Source organism: Onychostoma macrolepis, chromosome 21 (assembly GCF_012432095.1).
Source record: "Onychostoma macrolepis isolate SWU-2019 chromosome 21, ASM1243209v1, whole genome shotgun sequence".
Taxonomy (NCBI): Eukaryota; Metazoa; Chordata; class Actinopteri; order Cypriniformes; family Cyprinidae; genus Onychostoma; species Onychostoma macrolepis.
The window spans coordinates 6797468-6821682 of NC_081175.1; the positions used below are offsets into that span (position 1 = coordinate 6797468).

Sequence of the window (24215 nt, forward strand, 5' to 3'; positions counted from 1 at the left end):
GAAAACATGTGTATCAGGATATTGGATCCGTGCATTACGTCTTAAAGGGGTCATATTTCCATTTTTCCTTTTCTTTAGTGTGTTATGTAGCTGTTTGTGCATGTATACGATCTGCAGAATTACAAAGCTCAAAGTCTCCCACAAAAGGATTCATTCTGTCTATAAGAGAAGGCTGATCCAGACCTGGCTAAAAGCCTCATTAAAACACGCCCCCACATGTCTACATCACGATGTGGAAATATTTGCGTAATGCCGCCCAAATGTGCACGCAAAGAAAGAAGGTGTGGTTTCAGTAACCGCAGTAGTGTTGATGCAGCCATGTCAGGGAGATGCTGTGTGTTTCTTTGCGAATGTAAAAGCACTTTATTTGGTCTTCTGAAAGTAGATGCAGTTAGGAATCATTAAGATTACTTGCAACAGAACAGCACAACCCAAATGTTCTCATTTGTGCAACGCATTTTATGGACGACAGTTTCGTGAACCTAGGAGAGTACAAGGCTGCCTGTGCAAAGGCTATTTCTAAAAAAAAAATGGGTCAGTTCTTACTTTGCTATGACAATATGGCGCTTCTGAATTAGCGACTTTAAGTTTGTTAATAGTTTAAGTATTTGCAAAATGCTGTTCAAATGCGGAGTTTTGCGCCATGTAGAGTATCGCATCATGTGTGTGAGAGAGAGAGCGACGGTCACATCACAGTGGAGTCAGCTGTCTTAACCGCGGCTTGTGTGCAAACACATACGAGCATCATCACTGTGTCTGTCTCGTGAATCTGTTCCCCTCTCGGGCTTGAACTAATGGTAAAACTAAGGACATTATTAACTGTCTTTATATTTACTTTGAAAGCTGAAGCTTGCGATTATGGGGCATTACATTTCCAAAGTGTGCTTGTGGTGTTCGGCCAATCACAATGCACTGTGTCAGCTGGCCAATCAGAGCAGACTGTGCTTGTCGGAAGGAGGGGCTTTGCCGTGAAGACTATTTTACATTTTGTTACTTTATTCATTTCTGTAACCCAAAACCTCTTTTAGACCTATCTGAAAAAAAACTGAAAAGCACTGTTGACTTCATTTGTCTTTGTATTTTTTTCTGCAGTTGCTTGCAATTTAGAAAAGATTCTTAGCCCTGCATGTCTGATTGATACCCAGACTGTGATGAGTAGTAGCAGCCAAAAAAAGCAAATTAAGTTTTAGATAAAGTTCTCAAAGCAAATTAAGTTTATTTTTCTTTATTATTTAAAAAGTATTTTTGTTGTGAATGTCGTAGTTGGGGTATGAGATGTGCAAATTTAAGATATATATTCATGTTATATGTTTTCGATACATTTGTGAATAAATAAAAATGTAACTGCTTATGTAAAGGATAGGTAGCCTATATAATATCATATATCGATCGATATACTCCTGAATCTAATTGTATCATAGAATATTTTTTTAGGGATCGGCAAATATCGTATCGCTGGGTGTGAGAATCGATATCATATTGTGACAAACCATCTGATTTACACCCCTATTATATACATGTTAAATATTTAAAAATAGGTGTGATTTACCCATTTAAAATGTAAAAATCAAATTGAATGTGCTGCTGTTATCTTAAAATACATTTTGAACCTTCCTGTTTATTAACAAAGATATACAATTTTAATATACACTCGATATGTTTGACCGATATCTTGCTGCTTGCATCCCCCACATCTGTCGTACATGACCAAAACTCTGTTAATTGTCACTTTGGTCATAAATTTCAGGTTTTATAGATGTTGTTTTTTTTTTTTTCCTGTCACAAAATGGGATTTGGGGGGGACTCAATATGTTTTGTTTTTTTTCCCTCTTACTGAGGGAATGAAACTGGTGCAGAGCTTCAGTGGCAAAGATGAAGCATCTCTAGCACATGCTTTTCATTAAAGCTTTGGATGGAAGAGTGGGTGGGGGTTGAGCTGGAGTCGAGGGGAGCAGCGCTGTGTTTCCAAATACTTGGGCCTGTATCAGGGACTTGTGGGGGGAAAAAAACCACATTATAGAGACCTTGTTGCAGTTGGAGTATGGAGGAAGAGAAGAAATAGAGGGAGTTATTCTGTGACTCATGTTGGATTTTTTTCTGCCATAATGGCACACAGGTTTGCAGGGCCTCTTTGCAGCCTTTTCTTTTACTTTTATAGTTGAATAAAGATAAAAAAGTGACCTTTAGGATAACAGTATTTCCTCAAGCTCAGTTGTGATTAAAGGCTTATCTCTGATGATTAATGAAACATCAATAATATACCTTTGTTTGGAAGTTAATGTGGAGTATAATTACTTTTACTTTTACAAAATATGCTGTGGTGGTACCATGTTACAGTGATGGTATTGGAGAATAATACTGTGCTAATACTAATATGATATATGGGTAAATCTCACTAAACATACCAGCAATATAACTGGTAGCAATTGTGGCATTATTTTCATTACGCACATTCATGCTTTAAAATCTCATTGCCTTAACGCAAAATCTTACAGTACTATAAAATAAAGTGTTATTTGAATTATTTATATGTCATCATGGTGGTATTTGTTGAATAAATATGCTTAATGATAATAAATAATATGTAAAAGTATGGTCCTAAAATAGGCTTCATTTTCTTTATGTAAAATTATTTAATAATTTAATGATACATTTTCTTGTCTTTTTTACCTGGACATTGTTGTTAGATGCACAGTATGGAAGCAGAATAATGACAATAGTTTTTGAAACACAAAGCATGCTGAATTCCACAAATCGAAAAAAAGATGCATTGCAATTAACAGTGCTTGCATTTTAATGCCTTGTATTTCCAGGGCTTGCATTTTTAGGTCCTGAAATTTAACACAGTTGTTTATTTAAGCTGTGAATATTTCAATTCAAAATATTTCACACACATTTTCATAATTAAAAATGCAATAATTCATATTCACCTTCCAGAATTCACTTCCAAAATATTCAATCTGTTTAAAAATACGATGTATAATATTCGACAGGCAAATTTCAGTCATTTTATTTCACTTTCCAAATTCGCTGCCACAAATTTAGTGGTTAAAATTCGGCAGAAACTTCAGCGTTGCACATCCGGGAACCGCAGGAATAGCAGTAGAGCACCGATGCATGATCTCCAGCTGCTGTCAGCCGCTCACCAGCAGGTGGCGCACGCGGCTGTTGATGAAGGCCATATGTGGATCAAGTCATTCATTTACAAAAACTGATTTGCAGAAATGGAGCTAGCGCTAGAAGTTTTGATTATCGGGGCCAGTATAAACATGTGGAAACGCTGATTGTGTGTATGTTTAATTCAACATCTTCGCGTTTCCCGTAGCCTAAGCCTACATATAAGCAGCTTTCTCTACCACAAAGGAGATTATAATGCTCTTTTACCCAACGCTGAAGTACAGAACTAACATTACATCTGAGGAAGACATGTATTGCTTTCGGTTGCTTAGTTTCTGTAACTCTGTATCATGGCTTGTGTGACGCTGTGCTGTAATACTGGGGTTCCCCTCATACGTCACACTCCAGGATTCCCCAACAACGTGTAACTCACCACAGTGAACTAATACAGTGATATAAGACCTCAGATCTCAGAATACACTTTATTGATGATTATGCAAACTAAATGGACAGTTAAGCAGATGTAGAATATGAACGAACGCGCAAGGTTTCACGCTGTTTCCCTCAGAAATCGGTTAAAGAAAACACATTACGTGGCTCAGTAGTGCATTAACACAATGACAGCTATTAGACTTGTTTGAGATGCGCCTTGCCTTAAATGTAGGCGAGAGTAGGCGGCTGCAATGAGGGGAGGAGTGAAATAAGCGGTCAAGATGGACAGTTCTGACCTCTCGAAGTAGAACAGATAGACTATACAAGATCAAAGGCGGATATCCCGTTATTCTCACTCATGTGCTGTTCTGCTAATAAATGTGATATAATTTCAGTTCTGTTGCTTTTATATGAATATAAATATGATGAACAGGACACTCAAAGTGCTTCCTATTTAATCCCATACGAAAGGCGTATTTATCATCCATTCTACTTTAATACAAACATGTATTTTAGATTTTTATAGAAATATGACAACAATCACATATCTCACACAGAGATCGCACTATCATAGTGTTTGGGAATATTCAAGCATAATTTAAATACACAATTACATGAAATCAGATAAAAAAAAACATTTTAGCAGAGAACGCAGCATCACGGTTGTCTGAACCAATGAGCATTAAGCTGTGTCGTCAGTCAGTCGCTTCCCATCCTGCTTTTGATCAGCACAGTCGGTGGAGAGCAACTGCGCGCGACTGCTCAATCCGACACAGCCGCCTCGCCGGCGGACGTAACTCGGACACTTTTTATTTATTTATTTATTCTAAAAGATGTTTATGGCAACTATTATTTATTTGTTTTTCTCTTTATATTTGTTTTTTGTTATTGCTATTATCGAGGTATTTACTGTTTTGTATTCTGGTTGTGTATGTATTTTATTGCTTTGACTGTATCCCCTGTGAATGTTATATGTTTAATAAAAAATTTAAAATAAAAAAAAACTCAGACACTTTTCTAACCGGCATGCATCTCGCGGTGATCACCGGTGATCGGTTCTGCACAGATTTTGCTCATTTCAAACAAGCCTAAGACCAAACTCAGATCTTACTGATGATGCAAACAGATGCAGATATGAACACAAGTTACGGAACGCGCAAAACTGCACGTTAAACATTTCCCATAAAGAAAACACTTAACACGGTTTGCCTCGGTGATAATAAATTATTAAATTCAGCATCTAATTAATAAAATATATTACTGTATATTATGTACATTTAAGCAGATGAGCCCACAACCGACAAGTTTCACCAAACCATTTTTTCTCCCATAGAAAACCAAGCACGATTTAGGTTTTAGGTGTGATATTCACTGCATATTCGCCTAGGCTGCTTTAGGGACCATTGCAAATTTACCTCACAGTACAAAACGAAGTAATAATTTACTAAATTATTTAAATGTAATTATTAAATTCAAATAATTTATTCAAATTAATGTTTACAGTAAATTAATAATTTACTCAAACTGACTAAATATATATTGCCAATACCTCACCTTAGACAATAATTTCCCTAAGTATGTACACTACACAACTATTTGTAAGAATTTTTAATTCACCAAAATGGGATTTTTCGTGTTCCAAATGTTGTATGTTACTAGTGACCAGACTGACTTACTATAGGTGAAATTTTGCTAATACCTCCCTTAATGTACATAAAGTACATCAATATTTTATACTACAACCTTTGGAAAATGGACAATTCCTTTTGAGGTCTTACAGATGTTTTGTTTTTGTTTTAAAAATGAAAAAAGTGAATTGTACATGCAGTAAGGGAGATATTGGCAAAATTTCACAACGTACTACAACCTGTGGAACATGAAAAACCCTTTTGGTGAATTACTGTAGTTTTTTTTACCAACAATTACCAACATCAATAATAACGATCACACAGTTGTTTTGTATCTAGCAATGTACTACAACCATTGGAACATAAAAAAAAACCTTACCAGGGATCTTTTATATGTAAATAATTGTGTACTGTACATACAGTATATATATTGGCAAAATCTCATCTGTAGTAAATCACTATGAGCAATACAAGCTTTACAATTTGACTGTGTTATTTTAAATGTTAAAAGTCATTTTAATTTAAATACATTGGACGTTTTAACCCAGTCGGTGGAATTGTCAGATTAGCGCGATAGCGCGACAATGCTTTCTCAGGTTTACATTTGCTGCACAAATACACCTAGGCGGTTTTGAACTCCTTTTTTATGTTGATATAAAGTGGTTGCTTACTGTTAAAACTAATCGTGGTATTGATATCTTTGTAGGACTGTCGACTATAGATCAGTGGTAAGGGAAAGCAACGAAAATGCAGCGCGTTGCTTTCTTCTGACCTCATTTGCATGCCTGAATATAGTTTGCATAATCATCAATAAAGTGTATTCTGAGATCTGAGGTCTTATATCACTGTATTAGTTCACTGTGGTGAGTTACACGTTGTTGGGGAATCCTGGAGTATGACGTATGAGGGGAACCCCAGTATTACAGCACAGCGTCACACAAGCCATGATACAGAGTTACAGAAACTAAGCAACCGAAAGCAATATATGTCTTCCTCAGATGTAATGTTAGTTCTGTACTTCAGTGTTGGGTAAAAGAGCATTATAATCTCCTTTGTGGTAGAGAAAGCTGCATATATGTAGACTATGGGAAACAGCAAAAATTTTGAATTAAACATACACATAATCAGCGTTTCCACATGTTTATACTGGCCCCGATAATCAAAACTTCTAGTGCTAGCTCCATTTCTGCAAATCAGTTTTTGTAAATGAGTGACTTGATCCACATATGGCCTTCATCAACAGCCGTGTGCGCCACCTGCTGGTGAGCAGCTGACAGCAGCTGGAGATCATGCATCGGTGCTCTACTGCTATTCCTGCGGTTCCGGATGTGCAACGCTGAATTTTCTGCCGAATTTTAACCACTAAATTTGTGGCAGCGAATTTGGAAAGTGAAATAAAATGACTGAAATTTGCCTGTCGAATATTATACATCGTATTTTTAAACAGATTGCATATTTTGGAAGTGAATTCTGGAAGGTGAATATGAATTATTGAATTTTTAATTATGAATATGTGTGTGAAATATTTTGAATTGAAATATTCACAGCTTAAATAAACAACTGTGTTAAATTTCAGGACCTAAAAATGCAAGCCCTGGAAATACAAGGCATTAAAATGCAAGCACTGTTAATTGCAATGCATCTTTTTTTCGATTTGTGGAATTCAGCATGCTTTGTTTCAAAAACTATTGTCATTATTCTGCTTCCATACACAGATTCATCTCTGGAAATGTATTGCATAAATGTATGGTTTCACATAGTATTCAGTTATACTTCATAGAGTACCATGGTGTAATGGTAGTAGTGCTGTCAAACGATTAATCGTGATTAATCGCATTCAAATTAAACGTTTTTGTTTGTGTAATATATGTGTGTGTGTGTGTGTATATATTGTGTGTATATTTATTATACACTGTGTATATTTATCATGTATATATAAATACACATGCATGCATATATTTTGAAAATATTTACATATCCATATTTATATTCATATAATTTTTATAAATATATTTTTATATCATTTTTCTGAAATATATACATGCATGTGTGTGTAATGTATTTATATATAAATAATAAATATACACAGCAAACACATTATGTAAACAAAAACTTTTATATTGGAAGCGATTAATTGTTTGACAGCACTAAATGGTAGTCACCAATTCAACATGGTATTGCTATACAACTGTATCCAATAAAGCATGGTATTTTGGAAGTGTATTCTGTCCTAAAACAGTCCACTGTGTGCTGAAGTGCTGTCCTCTGGTTTCTCTCAGCGCTGACTTCCCATCAGGCCCCTCACATGTTTAATAGAACGTAATCCCTTGAAATGAATCACGGTTGAATTCCAAGAAAGCAGCACAATTGAGGGAGGAGGTGAATTAATGCGGCGAAGACATATTGCGACGAACATGGAAACAGAGGTAGAGAGAAGGAGCAGATGTGTCAGAGTTTCTTGGCCTACTTCTTTTCCAGTCCTGCAGTGTGAGAATCTCTCTGAGCTGGGAGTAATGGACACAGGGGGAGGCTGAGCTTTACGCTTTCTCCACGGTTGCAGCGCCAGACCTTTCCAGAATGGAATGTTGCGTTTCCTGCTCAGTTTCTGCCATGTGTTTCTCAATTCCCCCTTCTGCCTTAATCTCTCTGTCTGCGTGTGTCTTTGTTCTCGGACTGTTCCTTTGTCACCGTCTCATCCACATGGACGCATGCTGAAAGATTAATCAAATTTGTGTGTGAGTATAGTTACATAGAAATGGTTACATGTTTTAATTTATGCAATTACATTAGATCTCTAGAATGAGATTGTCCCTCCCCCTAAATAGCACCTGCAACTGACTAGCAATAGCATGTCGCAGAAAAAAGAAAAAAAAAACCTGGAAAGAAAAAAAAACCTGGAAAGAAAACTGCGCTCAAGCACATTTAATACTTTATTGTCAATTATTCAACTATTCGTTCAGGCAGCCCACCAACTAACAGCCCTAGTTTGTTAACCGTTGATAAAAAGACATCTTTCTTAGATTCTCAGTGATCTTTCACTGTCATCTTAATTCCTCAGAAACTTTTTATCTTTTGCCTTTATGCCATTCTTGTGGCATCATCATTATCATCATCTTGTTCCCTTTAGTATCTCTTCAAACACACACAAACTTTATTCTGTTTTAGCTCCTCCTTCACCCATAACAGTATTGTCAGTGTTATCATGTCCTACATAAAGCATAAAAGAACTCTTAACATGGACGAGCTCTCTGGAGTTCATTAAACCCCTGGAAACGTTCCACTAATGCTCCCCTGTTATGTAAACAGTGCTTGTGAAAGTTGGGGGTGGCATTTTTTTAACTATCAGAGGGCTGCTCGCTCTTCCTTAACAGACATTTTCTAAGGTCACCTTCCTGATATTTCCTGCTTTTAAGTTTTGATGTCAAGAGGTTGTCCTTCTGAAACTCTAGTCCTTGTGGAATGTTGCCCTTCCACTCGTCAGCATTAGACGGTTTACCGTTGTTGCCAGCGGCAATATTCATCAGAGGTCGGGAAGTAAGACAAGAAAATGCAATGGAAAATCTTGCTTTCTTCTGTTTCTTCTTCTGTCACAGTTCTCTGAAAAGTGGTACCAAAGGGTAAACTTCTTGCCTATAGTAATATGCGTATGGTTCAATGACACAACGCTCATTTTTGTGTCTGCATCTGTCATTATATTTAAAAAATGTTAAAAATGCAATTCATACAGTGACTTGGATGATGAGCATATTTTATAATTCCAAATTTCTTTGGTCTGCGCAAGTTAACAAATATCAGGGTGACACAGTTGTCCTTCTGATATTATGATGAAGGAATATGATTTGAATATGATATGATTTAAAATGATTTTTTTTATTTATTTATTTTTTTTTAAGAAGAGTTTAATAAGGAAGCAGTTTGGTAAAATGTTCTATTAATAATAATAAATATTTAAAATAAATATTTTAACAAATCCGCTTTACTGCTTTATTAACATTTGAAAAACGTTTTGCTGCCAAATCAGCCAAGTGGTGCAACCAACATTCAAATAACTAAAACAAAACATAAAAAGGAAATTAAATCATAAAAGGGACCCCTGTAAACCCTCATGGATGTGTGTCAAGGTCAATAAATATTTTAAAATATCAGTTATTTTGACATTTTTACGAGAAGAAAAAGTTCATTATAGTTATGAAATATTAATTCATGATATTTGTTTAAAAAACTTTAAAAACTTTTTACTAGAATTCTAAAAAACATGAGTAAGCTATGTAGGCTGACATGTTTTCAAGGTGTAAGAAAAATGCTTACTTTTTGCTTGATGGTCACACAATATAAAATTTTTATGTCATTAATTTTAAAAACTAACATGTTTCAAAGAACTTGTGTTTTAAACTAGATTTTTATTTTTTATGGACATTTTTTTCACTAATTAGCTAAAAACAACACCAGTACATATTGTTCTCTTTAGACTTCCATAGGTTCAAAACTGTTCAAATCAAATCCATTTGGTGATTAATTCTATTGTCAGCTTCTGGTCATATGACTAAAGACTTTAGATGTAAAAGCAGATGTGTGTTGAAAGACTAGATGTGATGGTATTTAGTCACCCTGTAAACCAGGGTACTTTCAGGGAACTTCAGGGTATTTTTGGAAATAGTTTAGAAGTTTAGCAAGCATGTAAAGTAATAGTTAAGAAACAGTTTTTGTTTTCAATTCCAAAACCTAACTTTAACAAGTTAAGCATTAACATCAGTCTTGGATCAGATATTAACCTGAACATCTGTCAGCGCTGTACTGAGAACCTGGAGTGTGTCAGCATAATGAGGGCAGGAATGGACTGTACTGTCAGAGGCTGTTTGATAGACTGCCAGCATCGGGCCAGTACTCAAACTTACCCTGGGCCACATTCCTGATGTATTACCCGAGTAAACACTGTCTGCATGGGGGCCCTGGGAAACTTGTGCATGAAACGTAAATATTTAGACAATGTCAGCGTCCATTCAGAATGTTCCGGACAATAAGAAACCAGGTTACAGTTGGTGGAATACATCTATTTTGAATGATCTGATCTAAGATCATTCATCTCAGTACAGCTATCACTGCAATTTAAAATCAGACATTTTGAAACTGCTTTGAGGATTTTTCTCAGTATATATCCAAATATTTATTGCCAAGGAAGTGAGATTGTTTGCTCAACTTCATCGGCAGATTATTGCACACCAGTGGAGATAATTTTATTTCTGTCATGACAACTCTCGGAGGGATTGGCATAGTAATGTACATGACAATATATTTGATTTTGGCGGAATAGTTCTGCTACGCTGCAGCAGAGTAAGTACCGAGACTTGCTACTGCCAATACATCCACAACATGCTGCTGTGATCATGTAAGAAATATTTCTACCTTGTAGCAGAGCTATACAGGTGGAGCTGGGGAAGGTGGAGGGTTTCTGAAGCACCCTGCGAAACTGCTACAACAAGCACTGGTCATATATTTGAATGTTGAGCAGAGAGCTCATTGGCTACCGATACAGGAGAGAACCAATCAGCTGTGCCATGTGATAATCATGTCATTAGGTCAGATTGAGTTAGACCTATCGGAATGCGCATCTGCAGTTTCATGCCAGAACTCTGTATACAGCTTATATGTGTATTGAACACTCCCATTTCTTAAAAAAAAAAAAAAAAAATCCAAGAGCATGAAGACTTTCAATTTTTTGAAACAGCAAGAGCAATTTTTTTTATTAATTGCACTCCTTTCAGATTGCTTGACAGCAAGCTGTTGCCCAGAACCCATGTTGCTCTTGGCTCAGTTTAGTTGCTCTTGAAAGAGACACGGATGGCAGCGGTTAGAAATATGAGGAAGGAATAATTGCTGTCTGTGTTAGGGCAAGCCAGGTGTTTTAGTTTCTTATCAGAGGACTTGCGGTTTGCCACCTGTTTCTACATTACTCAACTTTTCTTAGCAGGTGGATCCTTTGCTCACTTTGACCTGGATTTGTCTGTTGACAACATGTTAGGATAATTGATGGCTCACAATGGTCAACTAATCAACTAGTCCTCCAACAACCAACTAGACCAGTTGGACAAATGCCCCCTAATGTGATGACAAATGTCCCCACCCCCCATGAAAAAAGGTCAAATGCATAAATGTAATAAAATATAGATGTTATATAGTCACTAACTCTCTGTCCAGCAGTTTTTGCATGTGATTGTCCCATGTACATTCATCTCATGTCTTGTTTTCATTTGCGTCTGGCATCTACCCCGAGGAAGGTTTGTTAGCTCATAATTCATCCACTAATAATTCATATTTGGATTATTGTAGCATACAGAAATTGAAGAGTAATGGGTCAAATTTCTTAGCACACTAAACAAGATCAGAAGCCCCTTGTGAAAGTGAAAATTTTTAAATGGTTAATAGACTATTTTGACATTACAGTAAACTCCAAAACCCAAACCCGATAATCTGGATTAAATAAAACAGGACACTTTTGAGGTTTCGGGCAAGCAACATAGAGAAATCATTTTTATAAACCACAATTACTTTTTTTCAACTGTTATATTAGTCAGATTTCAGATATGTATCGCACGCCCAGTCTCTGATAATTAGCTCTACTCATTTTGATGTAAGTTGGAGTGTTAACAGCAGCAGGCAGGTTTGAAGGTGTGTAGATAACTGGCAGTGATCCAGCTCACCTATCCTTACAGCCACACCTGATGGAATGCATTAGTTAGTTCAGTGTACGAGCTTACTGCAGCAGTATTGTTAAGCGTGTGAACAAAGGAGTACGGCTCAAGACAAATGGTCAACAGTTAGAAGAGTTCAGTGGAGTTTTCTCATCCAGGACGTCTTTGGTGGAAAGGAGGTGGAAATCTGTGAGTTGAATTTGTGTTGATAGCTTAATTTTCTTGTCTTGATTGTACTATAAAAGGGATGCCAAGTTCTTCAAAGAGTCACCCAGTATGATCATGTTTGGACTTTATTCAAAGTCTAGACAAAAGAGGCATTTGCTGCATGGACATTGTAGGTAGTAAATTTAAAGGGAATGTGTTCATGAAGTTAAGAGGATGGATAAACATTCTCCCAGTTTTGTAGTTCTGGGAATCATGCTTGACATGCTTCATAGCTTGGTTAGGACTTAAACTGTAAACAGATAGTGTCACTGACACAATCATGGTGAGACTCCGAGGTCAGAGACTTTGGAAACGTTCGTTAGGAGACCTATCTGTGGACTTTTAGGCATGTCAGATTCCCCGAATTCACTTCTGGGCACTCTGGCCGTGGAATAAACTGTTTATCTGAAACAGTCAAGGAACTTGAAGTTCAAGCGTCAGCAGGGGTGCGAGGGGAGGGAGGCATCTGTAGTCTATTTCTGTTTTTGCCGAGGTTGGGGCGTATTAGAGAGGGGTCTGGTGTATTGCATGATTCAGACTGTTTCATAGCAATGTGAAGTTTTGTATGCGAGTGATTCAAGAGTTCTTGTAGTGAGTTTTCTTTAAAAAATGTGTGGTCTGAAAGAGGGAGTTTCTAGGTTTTTATCAACAGACAAAAATGAGTGAAACACAAAACCTTTCAAGAATATATCCGGTCATGTTTCACTCTGACCTGGACATGTTCTAAATAAATAATTATATTTTGCTTGAAGAAAATGAATTAAATAATAAAGCAATATATTTAAAAAATTTACGTATCACACACATTACCACAAATTTGACAGCCCCAACCATTTACTCTAACTTTAATGTAATAAAGTAAAAAAAAAAAAAAAAAAAAAATCAGAAATGAGCAACAAAAACTTTCTGTGTTACAGTAATGAGAATTTGGTGGGAAATGTGCTTGATTTTAATGATGTGATATGTCACAGTACAAATAAATCTTAATGGCCTTAAAAAGATTTGTGCAGAATATATTTTCTCATATATAAAAATAATATTTTTTCAATATATACATTTTGAGAAGAACTTAGTTTAAATACTTTTAAAGACTTTTGTCAGTCCCTAAAGAATCAGAATTTTACACACTATAATTCGATGTTTCAATGTTCTTTGGCATTATGTAGCTAATACCAGTCCCTTAAAACTATGCATATCCTTACATACAGTTTGACTTGAACCACTGCCATCTTTTCCAGCTGATCAGGAACCAGCCTCATTGCCTTAAACAATTTTATCTGTGTGTCAGTATTTCTTGCTAGTCTCAGTCCAGTAGCTGAACATTGTATTTTTCTATCACCTAGCTTCACAGTTGCAGTGTGGTCTGCAATGTCTGTGAAAATGAGGGTAAAAAAAAACAAAGTTTTTTCATTCTGTCTCAATCAGGAAACAAACATACCTCACGTCCCCTATCTTTCACATGAAATATATTTCTCTCTGCAATCCAAAAAAAGCCCCTTTGGTTGTCTTTGGACCCCACCCCCATTGTTCTAACTCGCCAGAGTGCCTTCCTGTTCTAGAGTGGCTTGGCGTTTGGGACCTTGCGGACCGGCTGTGTGTTTTGGAGCAACTTGAGGAGCTTCTTCAGTCCAGTGACCCTAGCGATTGTCAGCACCATGAGCAGCCAGTAGTGACACACGACAGCGTCTACAACAGCCACACAGGTAGGTGACCTTGTCAAATATACAGTGGAGTCATGAATAACACAGTGATTGGAGAACACCAGAGCCTAGATGGGTGGGGTGGACATCAATGGGACAAAAAGAAGTACTAAATGTTATAGGTTAGTCCAGTTCGGCTTGGCTCTGTCCTACCCTGTGATTCCAGCTACCAAAATGTAGAACCTCTTTGGATATAATTTTATCACTTTAAAAGCCCTGTGATATGTATTTTACATTTAAAGTGATTAATAAAAGCAATTACATTTTTTTTCAAGTACACGTGTTTGAAGGAATTCTAGAGCCAAAGATTTGTCCAACAAATTTTATTTAATTACTCCGGATGAAGGTCCCAGTAAAAACTGATATGTGTAAACACATGTAAAATAAATCTGTTGACAAGTATCTTTTAGGGACAGTTTTTGATTATATGAAGTGCCATTTCTCCATCTACAGTAAAATCAGCCATCATTTCATTTGACTTAACCATGAGTTTTTTGTGACCTCGGCATTTCACATTCTCATCCTGCTTTTGTTTGTGGCCATCCCTGTCATTGGCTCTGAGGAGGTCTCAGTGAGCGAAAGATTGGAGAATGACAGGAAGTGGAAGTTAAAGTATGGGGGGTTGGGGGTGGGCCACTATGAACTGTATTTTTTTTCTTTCACTCTCTCTGTCTCCACTTTCTCTGGCTTTCCAGGTTGGAAAGCAGTTGTACACAGATGGCTCTGTTTCTGACTCTCTTTACGTTTATTTATTTATTCACCACAGATGTTTCGGAAAAAAGCCTCATCCTCCTTGAGAATGCGAGGAATATCAGAAAACAATAGACGTAATAAGTTCCCCTTCATTACTTTTTAGATGGTATAATAACCACTAAACTACAAACTCTGTTCAAGGCCAGTAGTGGCAACCATTCCAGATTAACACAATTTAGAGAAACAGAATGTATATGACAGTAACCTTGGAGTAGTGATATAGAGGTACTACATATTACACCCCACATTGGCGCTAATGTTATGGAATGGTTTTCACCTAATGGCTTTGTATGCTTTAACAGCTCACTGTTGTTTTAAATTGCTCTGTGTGATTTCTAAGTGTCTACCGCTCAAGCCTACAGTAGGGATATTGGGGTTTAAGCTTTGAACTAAGACATAAGCTTTGGATAATCAGATGACTCAACTGCAATGCATGTTAAAGAAATGGAGCAGTTGTACAGAGATGTGGTGTATATATGGTACTGGTAACATGTTTTGCATCATTGGTGGACTTCAACACCTTGACCCTGGGCTCCTGTTCTTTACAGTGCAGAAACTTTAATCCCTGATTTACGTTTTAAAAGTAATTAGTAGTGGTTAAAGATCATCAGAATTCTACCTTTGTCCCATTTAAACTGGGAACTGGTGTCATAAATTGTTAAACTTCATGACTGTGGTGCCCAGATGTCAATGTGTGAAGAGTCTGGGACAGTTGGGATCTGAGATTTCAGGCATTTCTCTAAAAACACGCAGAGGATTCGTCAGTCTCCTTCAGTCTGTTTTCATTTATTTTCAGCTTGATACACTTAAGGTTCAGCCTGTGATAAAAGTTAGTGGCTGAAATTATCACTTATCATTCATTGGTGTTTTGTGCAGGGAGTGTGGACCGTGCCCGAAGCTCCTCCTTCCATGAGGTAGGCAGGTCACGGGAGCTGGAAATGAGGGCGGCAGCCTCAGTTTCCGAGGACACATCGGCTAGCAGCAGTAGCGGTAGTGGCCATACGGTTCTGCAACGGCTATTACAGGAGCAAATGCGCTATGGCGAGGGCCGAAATTATCTTGCCTTGCAGCAACAACAACAACAACAGCAGCAACAACAACAAGGTCCAGTAAGTGGATACCCGGGCCCTGGCAGCCCAGGGGACGAGCACTCGATGGTCCCTCACATTGCGAGGCAAGAGCCTCAGGGCCAGGAGCTGCAGGCCGACAGTGGCATGGAGAAGCTTAGCACACGCACTGCAGGAGGAGGCAGTGGAGGCACGGGGTCAGGTGGTGGAAGCTGTGTGAGCGGACAAGGGCAGAATCTTGAAGACTTGCCCACCTATGACCAAGCCAAGGTGCAGTCGCAGTATTTCCGTGGCCATCAGCCCCAGCAGCCTCAACCACAGATACCCCCGTCAGTAGGTGCTGCATTTTATGTGACTGGTGTCAGCAACCCTAAGGTGCGACCCCCAGAGGGCAGGCCCACGGTGCAAAGAGTGAACGGAGGCAAAGTACACCAAGATGACGGGCTCAAGGATCTTAAACAAGGCCATGTACGTTCACTCAGCGAGAGACTAATGCAGCTCTCGCTGGCTACAAGTGGGGTCAAGGCCCATGCACCTGTTACCAGTTCACCACTTTCTCCCCAGCTTCCTCCACCTGGACTTCCTGGAGACTACTATAAACCCACTGGGCCCCCACACAGAGGCCCACCTCCAGACTACCCTTTTAAAGGAATGCCCTCTCCACCCAAACAGCAGCAGCACCATCAGCCTCAGCACCAGGAGCCTGGACACTTCTACCCAGACCACCGTGGCACAAGCCAGCCAACCAGGGCTGACATTCCTCATGTACGGTACCAGCCACCACCTGAATATGGCTCTTTCCGGTGAGTGTACCTTAAAGTGTCCAGTGTGGGCTAAGTTTGGGAATTTTTTTAGGAACTAGGGCGATACACCTTGAAACGCAAATTGCATTCCTTGACTCTTCAGTTAAAAAATTCCAAATGATGAGTTTTAAAAAACAGCCCTTCCCTTAGATGCTGGGACATGTTGTCAGGAAACCAGTTATGGGAAAAGCCAGTTTTGCCTGTTTCCCTGAATTCATTCACCTCAGAGCCAGTGTGTGGCATATAGCAAAAGAATGCATATCAAATTCTAATAATCATCTACAACATGTCACAACATGACAGTTTCTCCATTATGTTTCAGAGAACCAGGAATGTTGACCTGTGAAAAAATATTTTTATGAACGGTTGGAATGCATTGCATAGTTTCCACTTTGGACAAGTCATTGTTTTCCAACTGTGATTTAATCTCTTACAAGAAGCCGTTGGTTATGCAAGTGTAAATCAGCCTAATTTATTTGTAGGTCAACAAAAGTTCTCTTTAATGTTTTTTTGTATGTTTAGACTTTTGTAATCAATCAAAATGCAAATATTATTTACTGCTTTGCTCTGATTAGGTCAAATAAGGAGAGTTCAAGTCACTCTCAAAGGTCTGTCCATCACCACAGCCCTTCATCTTCTGTTACATCAGGGGGCTCTCTCTCCCGTGCTCAGTCCTCCACTCTCAGCAGCATCATGGCCTCTTTCCACCCTCCTCCACCTATGGGTCACCAGGGAGAGCCCTTTCCCACTGGTGCTCGTAACCCACAGGGGCCTGGTTCCCACCAGGGGGATCCATACGGTCCAGGTCACCATCCCCATCAGCGGAGCCACGCGTTTCCTCATGATCCTTATGGGTCAGCTCCCAGGGGTCTCCACATGCATCAGCACCAGTACCACCAACAGGGCCCCCAGCAGCAGCAACAGAGTCCAGGACAACACTACCCACATCCACACTCCATGCAGGGAGATCCTTACGCCATGCTAGCCCGTGCCCAGCAGATGGTGGATATGCTGTCAGAAGAAAACCGCTTGCTTAAGCAAGAGCTGGAAGTGTGTGGGGAGAAGGTGTCCAAACTACAAAAGGTAATTTTGTTGTTCTCAAGTCAGTGGAAACTTCTGTTCACAATAGGCCAGTGTTTCCCAATCTTGTTCCTGGAGGCACACCAACAGTAAACATTTTGAATGTCTCTCTTATCTGACCGATCTATTTCTGGGCTTGGAGTCTCTACTAAAGAGCTGATGAGTTGAATCAGGTGTGTTTAATTAGGAAGAGTTCGAAAGTGTGTAGTATTGGTGTGCCTCCAGGAACAGGGTTGGGAAACACCGTAATAGGCTGCCAGATGGCCCAGCACCAACTCAGGAATGAGAACCAACACCATTTTGGTATAAAAGTGTAGAAAATTTGGAGTTATTTAATGCAAGGCAGCTTTCCATACTATATCCTTTTGAATTCAAAACACATATACATTATATTTTTTTCTGTGAGACCTCAGCAAGGTTAAAGCTTGTTAAGCCGGGCTCACACTGTGCGATTTTTTTTTTTTTAAAGTCCTTTAGGATTGTACTTGTCAGACTGTACGAACATGATAATCATGTCACACTATGGGATCTCAGTTGTCATTAATGTCAGACTGTACGACAGTCAAGACGAGTTAAAAACGGGTGCGCGCAAGAAAACTTGTCCGAAGTTTTACATTATCAACCCATACACGTCCAGTGACTGCGAACTGCATTGCACGCGGCACCGAAATGTTGGCTGTCATGAAAAGTATATGAACGGCGGCAATACCGGCATGTTTAAGAAGAATAGTGTATGTATTCATACACACGCACATGAAAACAGCGGCGCAACCAGTGTTTATATAAAAAAGAAACATATCAGATGAATTCCGTGAGCGGAGGACGGGAGCACCGGAGTTTATAGCTGATAGAATAATTCTCAAGCATTAATTCTGCTCATAGCTTGCCTTGAAAAACGGAGACAGTTTGATATTCGTCGCAGGGGTAGTCACACTGCAGGACTGTGCGCCAAATCTTCTGACACTGCCAGAATTTCGTCGGAGGTGAAATTTGATCGCAACAGCCATTAATCGGCTGTCGGTGAACATGTCAAACCAGCGATCGAAGACTACGGATTTTAGCTTAGGATCATAGGAATCTTTTAGGATTTTCAAAATTTGTCCTAGACGACCAAATCGTGGCCAAAATCGCACAGTGTGAGCCGGGCTTTAGTCAAAGTTCAAGGAATTGAGACGCTTACACGGAGGTCGTGTCGAAAAACTTGTTTACTTCAAAATAAAAAAGGAAAGCAGCGACAGGAGGATGTGACAAGGCTAAAATTTAAAACAACGTTATCAGCACACTTAGTATGTACTTATATTCAGAAAAAAAAAAATTATTCTGTAACAAAGGTTACAACATCCTCCCGCCCAATGAACTAGGTTCATCAATACTTATTCTAAGGATGTTTAATTAACACAATTCTAAGGGATATATAAGTTGCACAGGTCTTCTTAACACACTGCCTGATGAAGTAGGAATATTCCATGAGCGCACCAGGCCATCAGGTCCTGAATTCAGTTTTTCAATTGTTCCCATTTTCCAAGTTTGACAAGGTACCTTGTCTTCTCCAATTAGGACAACATCACCTTCCTTTAGCATAGTAGCTTTTATGAAATCACCTTTATTCGCTGACTTTAAGTCCAGCAAATAGTCCTTACGCCAACGGTTCCAAAAGGTAGTCAGGAGTCTCTGTCTGTATTTCCATCGGCGAACAGCATTATCTTTGGTTAGATTTGAGGAAGTAGACTCTGAGACCTGAGTTTTGGGTGGCAGAGAGGTTAGTCTCTTTCCTATCAATAAATGTGAAGGTGTTAAAGGTTGGGGCTCATCTGCGTCACTGTGTATGTATGAAAGTGGTCTAGAATTCAAAACTGCTTCCATTTCTGTCAATATGGTAGTCATCTCTTCAAAGTTTAGTGAGGCTTTTCCCAGGATCTTTTTTAAACAATTCTTTACTGATCTAACAAGTCTCTCCCAAAAGCCTCCTCACCAAGCAGCACGCTCCACAATAAATTTCCAAGTAATAAACCTTGAAGAAAAGATTTTAAAGGACTTCCACAGTTCTTTCAAATCTTAGTCTGCCCTTTTTTTGTGTTTTTGCGTTGTCCGAGTATATTACTTTGCACAGACCTCTTCTTGCTATAAATCTTTTCAGAGCGAAGAGGAATTTCTCTGTGGTCTGATCTGACACTAATTCTAAATGCACCGCCCGAGTAACAGCACATGTAAAAAGTGCAATGTATGCCTTTTTTTGATGTCTCATTTGATTTGATGTATAAGGGGCCAGCAAAATCCACGCCAGTAATTTCAAAGGGTGGCGCTTCAGTAACTCTATCCCTTGGCAGAGGCGCAATAGTTTGTTGAGCTGGTTTTGCGGTTTATCTTTTACAAACATGACGGTGTCCTACAATTTGTTTCACAAGCTGTCAACCATGTAAAATCCAATATTTCTCTCTCACCTGAACCAGTGTGTATCTTACCCCTGAATGCATCACTGTTTCATGACAACTTTTAACTAGCAATTCAGAGAATCTTTGCTTTGTGGGGAGAACCCATGGGTGCCGCTCTCGGAAACTGAACTCGGACTGTTGCAACCATCCTCCTACACTGAGTCCATCCTCGGTTTCAAGAACAGTTTCAAATCCTTAATTTTAGAGTCCTTGTCAACCATTTGACCTAGTCTGAACAAATTTATTTCCTTGCTGAAACTCTGCTCCTGAGGTATCCTTATCCAGTATTTTTCAGCTGCAAGTAGCTCTTCTGTTGTGAGTTCACCTTGGATTTTGCATCTGGATTGAGCATTGTTTATGAATCTCTTTATCCATGCTGTTATTCGCAGCACTGTTTTCAGTCTACTATATTTCGTTAAATACAAAAGAGGTTCTGTTGGTGCAAAGCTGCTAAACTGCACAGTGACCTGAAGTTTGGATCTTAACTCAATGTTCATTTCAGAAACATAACTTTCTTCAGGCTATTCCGGATTATCAGGAACTAAAGATGCTGGGCCATACCAGCAGAGTTTACGGTGTATGAGTTCCTCTGCACTCTTTCCGCGGGTAGCTAAATCAGCTGGATTGTTTTGTCCATTACAATGTGACCACAATTCTGGATTTGTGAGATTCTGAATCTCAGCTACTGTATTAGCTACAAATGGTTTCCATTTTTGTGCAGAGCTCTGAATCCAATGTAAGACGATTACTGAATCTGTCCACATTTGAATTTGATGCTTTACCATCTTCAAGGGACGAAGCAGATTATGTCCTATTCTAGCTCCAATTAAAGCTCCCATTAGCTCTATACGCAGTAAAGTGAGTTTCTTCAAAGGAGCAATCCTTTCTTTTGATGCTACAAAACTGGTTAGTTTCTCCACTTTCATTTTTTCCCTGCAAGTATGCAACTGCACTGTACTCCTTTTCCCTAGCATCACAAAACACATGCAATTTGTGTTTCAATGTTAGGTTGGATCTCAGTTTCATACCACCTTGGTATAGCTGTCAAGTGAAGCTGGGGCACTTCAGAACACCACTGGTTCCACACTCTTGTTAAATCTGGAGGTAACTGGTGATCCCAAATAAGTCCCCTTTCCCACATTTCCTGAAGAAGACATTTCACTCTAATAGTGAAGGGAGTCAAGAACCCAATAGGATCAAAAATGTGGGATGATGTTTGCAACACATTTCTCTTTGTGTTGCCCTTCCCCTCCAAAACACTCAACAGTTGCTTGAAATCAAACACAAACACTTTCTGGTCTCCATACTGAACCTAATAATTTTAGCACATTTCCACTGCTATTCGATACCAGGTTTTGCTCCATTTCAATTCCTGCCCATCTTGCTCTCAGTTCTGATGAGTTTGTCTCCCATTTACATAGTTTCATTCCTGCATCTAGTAGGATGTCTCTGGCAGATATGGAAATAGTGTAAGCCTCGTTCACATCACGAGAACTTACTATAAAATCATCCACATAAAGCAATTCTCTTAAGGCTTCCACTGCCTTAGGCTGTTCTGACTCCTTTTGTTGAATGTGGTGTCTAATAGTTGCGGCTAATAGGAACGGGCTTGGGGAAACTCCAAAAACCACTCTACACATTGGCATAATGCGCAACTCATTTTTAGTGTCATCAGATGGAGGACCATGTAGCCACAGAAACCTGACAGCATCCTTTTCCTTTTCTGCCAGAGCAATCTGCAAGAATGCTTTTGTTGATGTCAGCAATGAATGCAATTTTGTGCAATTCGATCTTGATAAGCACATCTAGCAATTCAGGATTCAACTTTGGTCCAGCAAGCAAGCAGTCGTTTAGTGATGGCCAACCCTCGTCGTGTGAGGATGCATCAAATACTACCCTTAGTTTAGTTGTTGTTTTGTCTTCTCTAAGCACAGCATGGTGTGGCAAATAGTATTCAACAGTATCTGTTTTTTCTGCTTTCAAGTCAGTTACTGGGAACATCTTCACAAATGCCTTGCTGTAAATAGTCTTGTATTACATCTATGAATTCTGTGAAAAATGTTACGTCTGCTTTTAGTCTTTTCTGCAACCTTTCAAACCTTTTCTTAGCCACCCTGAAGTTGTTTGGTAGTTCTGGTTTATCTGGTTTCCAGGGTAACTCAACCTGATAATGTCCATCCTTAAAGGTTACTGTCTGGTTAAAATGTTGTACAGCTTCCATTTCTTCTGGACTTTCAGCTGTCTTGTTCAGTATGCCCAAAGACTCTACTTCCCAAAAGGCACGCAACTGTTTTGAAATTTGTACATATTCTTCTAAACAAATTTGCATGCATGTTGTGTCTGTTACACTAGACATGGGAATTGGTCCTTGTACCGCCCATCCAAAAATACTTTCCAGGGCTACCAGAGATTCTGTTAATCTCTCCACTTTTCCTGACACCACTTGCCAGTAATAGTCTGCTCCTATTAATGCTGAAAGCTCAGAATCATTAAGTGTTCTCCGAGATAAAATCTGCAAGTTGCAGACCCTTAGCTTCAAGCTTCTTTTGCACATGTTCTCCAGGAACTTTAATGACAGCAGTACAGACTCGAGGAGTTCCAATTGCTGTGATTTCTATTCTTTTGATTCGTATTCCAAACGCTTTCAAGCGTCAACTTCACAATGTTACGTTCCGCAATTACAGGACACTCCGCTCCGAAAGTGTGAAGATTCAGCTTCTCTCTATTTAGCACTGGTAATTCGAGTGCCTTCACTAGACTCTCTTGCACAAAACTTCTTTGACTGCCTCCATCCAACAAGCAACGCACTAATTTTCTTCGTGCCAGACCCTCTATCCATGCTTTAACTGTCTGAAGCAGTACAAGGGTTTGCCCATCAGCTCTTGGTTTCGCAGTGCTTGACGCTGATGACACTACAGCTTCAGAGCTAGTGTTACTATCTTTTGCACTGTCATGGTTAACATCAGACTGCTTGTCATTTTGCTCACAGATGGACAAATGATGTTTACGTCCACACTTAGCGCAGGAAATTCCCTTTATCCTACAGAAATTTGCTGTGTGTTTGGGTCCTAATCAAGCAAAACATTTTCCCAAATTTTTCAGTTTGTCTCTTCGAGCTGACACTGAGTATTCAGAGCAATTTTCAGGCTCATGATTCAGATTCTCACAATATACACAACCTTTGGGAGCATGACTAGCTGTGTGCAGGGTAGCTGCTGAAGATATTGTCCATTTCTTGAGCCTTGGTTCATGAGTCATTACAGAATTGGTGAAAGATCTATTGGTTAATGACCTGTCCTTTTTTGAGCCTCCTGATTTAGTAAGTTGCAGTGCTCTCTCTCTGCTTTGCACTTTCTTTTGTAGAAACTGAATAAGCTCAGGCACTTTCCATTCATCATCAGAGACCAACTGACGAGTATAGGCTAAAGAAAGCAATGTCCTCTGACATCAGTTGGAATAACACTGGACACAATAGACTGCCATAAGTGTCACATGGAACACCCAAAGATTCCAAACTCCGAATTTGAATTTCACATTCATCATAAACTTCTCAGGGCCTTTTATGTCTGACGATCTCTTTACAGGAGTCAAATTACGTAATTTTGACATGTGAGCACCGATGACAATATCCTTCCTTCCAAATCTATTCTGTAACAACTCAATGGCTGTGTCGTAATTAGTGTCCGTTAGAGTGAGTCCTGAGACCGCATTTACCGCTACATCAGCTAGGTACGTTTTCAAATTAGCAAATTTCTCCATCTTACACAGCGCTGTGTTAGAATGAATGGCGGCTTCATACTGACTCCAAAACTCCTGCCATTTACTTATTTCTCCGGTAAACTTCTCAATAACTAATCTGGGTAACTTGACAGGCTGGGTTTCTGGCAATCTGTCGTGACTTGCATTGACATTTCTTACCTGCTCACTCTCTTGATCGCGCTGTCTTTTTATCAGTCTCGTTGCACAGGATTTTCACATAGTAATGCAGTCCTGGTAATCCAGCGTGCTAGCTATCTCCCTCTCCAAATCATCCGTGGGAGTTTCGGTTTCGATACCTCGATCAAGATCCACTAAACTGTCCTCCTTCGTCAATAATATTGAAAGCAACTCATGCAATTTATCACAGTCTGGTGATTCTTTACCAGTCTCCCCTTCTAGCTGCGTCAGCAGCTTCGTTGCCGAGCTACGGATCGTTCTTCTCTTCTTTTTCATCCGCTCTAACTGTTCCGCCATCTTCATTCAATTCACTTTCACTTCTAAATTCCATCTAACTCCGAGATTCTTATTTCGCAACTATTCCGTCACGC

General features: G+C 39.1%; 1 protein-coding gene across 6 annotated transcripts in view; it reads left to right on the plus strand.

Annotated features, from left to right (window-relative positions):
• The window catches only part of amot (angiomotin), a 43793-nt gene that overhangs the window by 5301 nt on the left and 14277 nt on the right, over positions 1-24215 (plus strand). For 3 of the 6 annotated variants that reach the window (XM_058759028.1, XM_058759026.1, XM_058759025.1), the window contains 3 exons: positions 13615-13776; positions 15403-16396; positions 16972-17479. In XM_058759028.1, the coding sequence (XP_058615011.1) occupies positions 13615-13776; positions 15403-16396; positions 16972-17479 (1664 nt within the window). Of the gene's footprint in view, positions 1-7199; positions 12056-13614; positions 13777-14539; positions 14601-15402; positions 16397-16971; positions 17480-24215 lie in introns of those variants that run through there. The other 3 variants (XM_058759030.1, XM_058759029.1, XM_058759027.1) reach the window with 3 other exon arrangements.